This window comes from Borostomias antarcticus (assembly GCF_949987555.1).
Source record: "Borostomias antarcticus genome assembly, chromosome: 6".
Lineage (NCBI taxonomy): Eukaryota > Metazoa > Chordata > Actinopteri > Stomiiformes > Stomiidae > Borostomias > Borostomias antarcticus.
The window spans coordinates 22,308,185-22,315,133 of record NC_140239.1 but is presented as its reverse complement, the minus strand read 5'-3'; the positions used below and the strand labels follow the sequence as shown (position 1 = coordinate 22,315,133).

Genomic DNA, 6,949 nt, shown 5'->3' with positions numbered 1-6,949 from the left:
GGAGTGTGTTTGTCTCCAGGTTCTTGACCCCAAAGCACTTTCAGGATCGGCCATTTTCAATGCAAAGGCCCCCTCCACCTTAATGTTTCTGTGTATGTGAAGAATCTGAAATGGATTCAGTTAGCACCAATCCTTGTAACGTCAATTCAAATTAAATTAAACATCATTGTGTTCCATTGTACATGAATGGAATACTTTAAGCCTCTCTTTTCATAGCTATGTTCACTGTACAGTAACTGAATCCTGTCCCATGAATGGGGATTTTGAAGAGCGTGTGTATGTGTCCATGGGGCTGCTGTGGTTTCATGCTCTGCCTGCAGTCTTACTCATGGCGCCTTCTTTCTGCACTTATGAGAGTGAGTTATTTAGACATTGAGTCTCGGAATAGAGGTGTGAGCTGTACAGTAATACATGTTTGACATGGCAGATGAATGTGCCTCTGCCTCAGGGTGTGGCGGAAAACTGATAATTGGCTGAGTCAAAACAAATCGCTTACAAGTGTGCACATACAGTATACAGTACGGCTTTATGCTCAAATGTACGGCTTTATGCTCATAAGCAAAACATATTAACATTGTTTCAAAAGGTAGTCAATCATTATCTGACGTTTCACATTTAGCATCTGGCAATTTTGGTCTTTTAGGTGTGTGTGTATTAGTGCCTGCAATTTCTAACATTTGTAAGAAATTATGACAAAATACAATGATGTTCTCAAAAACTATATTTGACCCATATATTCAAAATATGATGTATTCAACTGGATAAGTTGTACTTATTCCCAGCAGTTCCAGCCTGGGAACGAGGCTATAGATGAGTGAACAGATATGAGTTGTTGTCGGTGATGATGTCTTCAGTTGATGTGGACAGTCAGTCCAGGCTGGAGCCCGTCAAACTGAAAGCTGCTGACTCACTTTATGCCACAGAATAGATAATGGGAATGAGAGGGGTCGGTTTTATCAACTTCCTCAGTGACTCAAGCCCATGTCCGAGACTGTTGTGATTGTGAACAATGATGCAGTGCTTGATCTCAGGACAAGTGTTCTCTCTGTCAGACTTCAGCTCAGGAAGGCTCAGACTTGCCCCAGTAATGGCATACCTTCATTTAACAGGAGCTGTTTGCTTGTGGATCACCTTACAACTCCTCACGACCTGCAGGAGGCTACTGGACGTGTCTTGGCAAACAATGGTTGGCCCTTGAATCATGAGAATGCAACGAATAGTCCAGACTGAAGCTATCTGGAGCATATAAGCTCACATATAAACACAGATGCATGCACGCCCCCCCCCCCCCACCCCCCTTACACACACCTTTATGCTAATTTCTGGGTAAATATGACAAGCAGTAAATGGTAAATTTACCATTTGACAAGCAGTATGGAATTCCCTTTATTTACGTTCAGCATGTAAGTAGCTTTCAGCACTATGAAGACACACTGCTTACACTACACCTGCTATGAGTCAGATGAGTTACTTTGCACATGGTAATGCAGCGTTTATACATCTGAAATTGGTGACACACAATATTAATGATACATCAACAAACTTTTGATAAACCTTTACTTTTCCTCAGGATTTAATAGCATAGAATATCCCTAGTAGGCTTGTCCTCATTCTAGAGAAGCTTGAGGCTTGGTGTTTGACTGGGACATAGCCACCACTCATGAAAGCCTTAGTTTCGGGATTTTTAAAAGTAAGCCCTTAACATAACTATGTTTTCCACTGTATTTCATAAGGTTTTTATGGTCAGTATTTTAGTTCCATTGCTACCTTAAAATTAACTCTGTTTTGCCAAGACCAAAACTAAACTGCTGCAACCTGAATTGATGTGAACTTTCTGACCTTAACTATGCCAAATGGCCTTCATAGGCAGCCACCCTATGGTACAGTTATGAGCAGACAATCAATTTATTACTGTATATTAATTATACAATTTAACCCTTAATTCTAGTATTGATGCAGCAGGCACCAAAATGTGGTTTACTGCGTTTTAAACGCTTTGACATCATACATAAAAATCATAATCATGAAAATCTTATTTCATTAAGATATGTTTATTTTAATTAGGTATTATTAGGCACTTCCTCTTTGGGTCATGTAGGTTATTTTCACACACAGTGCCTGTCTTTTATTGTGTGTTTTAATTACTAGATTGATCTAACAATTACTGGCGTTAGCTCTTATGGATCGATTGAGCATGAAAAATCTTCAGAATGAAGTCAGCAGTGTTGCGAAAGAAGAACACTAATTTGAATCGAAAATAAATAGCTTCAGGTTTATTACAGTAGGGGCTATATCAACAGCCTATACAGACGTCTTGAATGCATTATAATAGCCTATGATTATTGGGCTTGCGCTTGCGTGACTTGCATCCATATTAATAGCCTATGCCTGTTTGATTTGGATTAATGATCCAACGTTTGACTGACGTTTCTTGTTGATTTTTGGATTAATTGGTGTAGATACACATCTTCAAATATTCGAAAATGTCTCAATTCAAATAAGAATGGCTATTTATTCTGACTCACTGTTTGGCATATGCGAATACTCTTCTCTACTCGAGTGAGAGATCTCTGGCCTCGTGGCACCTGGCCAAAGGTATACAGAGATACCATCTCAACAGGCGCCGAAATGTGTGCGGCTTCATTAACTACAGAAAAGCTTAGTTTGCACGAATTTGACAGGAGATGGCGTCGCTTATCCCACGCCATACAGGAAAAAAATGTGTTAACTTGGGCTTGGTCATTATTTATTGTCTATAAACCATATAGACAAAAGTAAACTTCAAGCATTTAGACACATGAAGACAAACCAATCAAATCAAATCAAATGTTTATAGCCCGTTCTTTAGGTTAGTTTTAGGCCTAATACTGATTTCGGATCCACATAATAACTAGCATGCACATTGCCTATTGAAAATTGATCATTTGAAACATTTCGTTTTGCATCCCTTTATTAAGCACAGTTATAAAAAAAATAATATATATAACAGCTTTTGCGGATATCATTTACAAAATTACAAATAGGCTATTGTTCACATTTTCAACTTTCCCTTTCATGACACAACGAATTGAGAATTCTCATATGTTGCCCTATATCGAAATATGGTCACCATGAAGCAATAGCCTACGGGATGAGGCTTGAATGGATAAAAATAGAACAATAGAGTAGAACGTAATTAATACATTATAACAAAAGGGCTAAATTTGTTGCAGAAAAAGTAGCGCTGAAATGGCATAAGGTTCGTTTGTTAAACATGAAATTATCTTTATGATCTTTTATGACATGCGATAGCCTACATGCAATAGAATATACCTATAGGCTATAACGCTGATTGAAATATAAACATGTCTGTCACTTACGTATGAACTCTTGACAATTCGATCTTGATTAGTTTTATTTTACTCCTGCAATGCGAGACCTATTTTTCTTCTGAATCCTGGTCATGATTAGGTCTTCGGGACGGGTTATGACGCTGAGGTCGGGAGAGAAAGTCCGTGCACGCCACTCAACACCTCGTGCTGGTGCTTGCTCAAGGGGCTGGGAGGTTTTCTATCTCCTGCAAAAAATAAATACATAAATAAATAAAATCTACAATGATACATTTTTACAAAAAGATGTGTAGCCTACATTTCGATTTTTTTCCCATTAACTTTACAAGAAACACGCACATTCAGAGAGAGCTATCTGACAAAAATAAAGTTTACTGTCAAGGGTTGGAGGAATAATCTAGCCTATAGCCTACTGCGTTTGTTACTACATTTAAATATATAGGCTACAGATAGGCCTATGTTGGCCTGCCTGGCCTATTACAAAATACAACCAAAATAGTCTATATCATTTTACATCAGCAATAACCATTAGCCTATCAATTAAAGGATAGACAATTTAATGCTAAATTAAGTCGCCCTTCGGTGTTTAATTAAATAATTGCTTTTTGAAAAGTACAATCTCTATAATTTTGGGCATTAAGAAGGACATTTATTTTTAGTTATCACAACAAAATAGGCTATTAGGCCTATGTAGCATATTATGCTATATTAAAATAAAAATCTGAATACTAGCCTAGGCTATGTGAATGGAAAGAATAGCCTGTTATGATCTAATTCAAGGGGTGAGGTTGGTCATTATTCCATTAGAGTTGTTTAGCCCTTGGTTTTACATGTCTAGCCTATGGCTTGTAGCTTGACTGGCATTGATGTGCCTTTGATCTTCACGTAAATGTAGGGTACGGTATTTTACATTTAGAGCAGAGTGGTGCCAGACCTTAGAGCAGAGTGGTGCGTAGTAGCCTACCTTCACGTGATAAATGTTTGAAGGACATCGCTGCGTGGAGCTCTCCACTCTGCATAGCTGCGGCACTGTTGGGGTGAGACAGGTTTGCGCCCTGGGACTGCCAGTGATGTCCAGCTGTCATGTAGTTACCTGCCGGCCCACCATACATCCCGTATTGGTTTGGGGGAGAGTAGGCACAAGCAGGGACATAACTAGATATATTTGATGAAGGCTACCTCGAAAAGAATAAGAGCACAAACACAAAGAAAACTGTTAACTTTTACGCACCGAATTACCTCTGCCAATGTTGAGGAATCTGATTCTTGATACCTCTTTCTAATTACTTTCAATTAAACAGGCAACATTAGCCAAATGTTTAAAAACGTTTAACACATTGTAGTAGGCTGTCTCTGCCAAGAACGGTTTCTTTATGCTACATAGGACTATGTAACTCTACATAAAAGTAGGCAATATACATAACAAACATTGGCCTATGCTGTGTGAAGTCATATTAGCTTCTTACATTTACCTGGTGGTACTTCATGTCCGCCTCAATGTGGGATTTCTCTATTCCGTTGACACCATGCGCAGAAGAAAACGACGCTCTGTTCACGCTTGCCCAGTCCTCCATTTTTGTTGCGTATCCTTCAGATCCAGCGATGGCTGTAAAAAAATAATTTCCGCAGCAAAACAGTACATTAGATTAGATAACCAACTTATTTAATACTTGTGTTCGATATACCCAAACCAATCGTGCATTTGTGTCCAAATGTAGCCTAACTCCACTGAGATTAGAGTTCCTTTAGCTCTAAAAGACCGGGTAGTGGCATTTTATGATTAACAGATGTTTTTCATTTGAGCAAATTCAAAGGGAAAACTCGTGGGTAAACACACGATAAACCTGTCTTTATTAATTCAAATCAGATAGAAGATTTGTGGTCACCGCGTACGGAGGATGAAAGTAATGAGATTTTAAAATGACCTTTAGTCTAGGCTAACCAGTAAAAGCCTGTAGGCTACTTGTTTGGGACTGTACATTTGCAGGGCAAGATTCTAAATGTTAAAACAAGAGGATGAGATGCATAACGGAATTCAAATATATGGCTAGATAGGCCTACGTAGAATTAAAGGCATTTTCAGTAACACGCCTTGTAGACTTAACTATGTGCCTTTAGATTATTTGATGTAGCCTATAGGGCCTAAATACATAGGCTACTGATAGGTTAATTATTCTCACATGAAACCTACATTGGTGCGTAAGAGTTGAACGATTAGGTTACGTAGGCCTATCGCGTGTGTGCACGAAATGACATATAGCTGCTGAACAAAATTTCAGCTGCATTATTTTGCAAGTAGGTCTACAGAAGGACATCGGGTTTTAACTTACCTGTGGGGTCCATGAAGGCTCGAATCCCTAAAATGTTGCTAACGGTGTGGACTGATGGCCATGCCCGGGAGATGCTGACATGGCCCGCGGAGACGGGCACACCGGGAGAATTGCCAATTTTAGTTCCGGTGGGTGACATAGCGCTTGGGTATGAGTAGGGGTACATGTGGTTGTAGGAGAGCTGCGGAGGGGTTGATTTGCTGTTCTCATACTGGCCCGGCTGGGAGAGATTTCCTATTTTGTTTCGCAGAATACGGCTTATGGAGCTAACAGAGGGGACGTTGTATTTGTCGCAAACTGCATCGGCCAGAAGTCTGTCACGGATTTCCCAAGCAAATATTCCAGGGTCTCCTTGTTTGTAATCCCTTATGCTCTTCACCACGTTGGGTGTCGTGACCCGAGGCTTACTACCCCCAATAGCACCAGGTAGTATCGAACCCGTCTCGTTGTACCTCGCAAGAATCTTGCTCACACAGCCATGAGAGACGCGAAGCTGTCTACTGATGTCGCAGGGTCTTATTCCAAGTTGCGCCAATTCCACGATTCTAATCCGAATCGCGTTGGGAAGTGGTCGACCGTTGACAAATACCCCGCCAAGCTGGTTTACTTCTCCATATGTTTGATCTTCAAGAAACAAACAGAACAAATTGAATGGCAACATTGACCTAATGAAGTGCTGTTATCTTACAAACAGGCCTATGTAGCCTACTGCAACCACAATAGTAAACTGTAGGCTTTACCTACACACCATTAGCCTACTATGGCCTCGAAACACGGGTTACAACCTAGATTTATACTCTGTAGCCTACTCTCACTCCAAAAGTGTCTTCATGATATCGAGAAGTATTGACAGATATGGACTGGAATGATCAAGGCTTGGCAACAGTAGCCTACCATACATATCCTTCTGTAGTAATTCGTGTTCCTATGCAAACATGTCAAAACGCACTGTCTAAATTTCTTCCGCAGATCATCCATGCATAATTTTCAATGTGTCCTTACCCATATCCTCCTTAGTTAGGCTAGTGGTCCACAATGACTGATTCTCCTCTCTGCATAGGATGACGAAAATGAAATGGTTTGCTATGCGTTATCCCTTCAGCTTTGCATTTCTGGTAAAGTGATCAAGAATTGGGTACACATGCAGGGACTAGAGTGATCTGTAGCCTATGCCATAAGAGGAAATGTGTTCATCCCGTAGGCTAAAGTGTGCGCAGATTAATTTGACGCGTCCTCTACGTCAAACGCATTGGCTGCGCAAAAAAGCTTTCCCTCATCTCATTGGTCTCC

General features: G+C 40.1%; 1 protein-coding gene across 1 annotated transcript; it reads right to left on the bottom strand.

Moving 5' to 3' along the window:
* Nucleotides 1-3,464: 3,464 nt before the first annotated feature.
* On the bottom strand, nucleotides 3,465-6,665 carry pax1b (paired box 1b; the record flags this gene model as incomplete). Its single annotated transcript, XM_084440063.1, has 5 exons — nucleotides 3,465-3,556; nucleotides 4,294-4,504; nucleotides 4,802-4,935; nucleotides 5,660-6,283; nucleotides 6,662-6,665. The coding sequence occupies 5 exons, from the start codon at nucleotides 6,663-6,665 to the stop codon at nucleotides 3,465-3,467; spliced, it is 1,065 nt and encodes a 354-aa protein (XP_084296189.1).
* Between the last annotated feature and the right edge of the window lie 284 nt (nucleotides 6,666-6,949).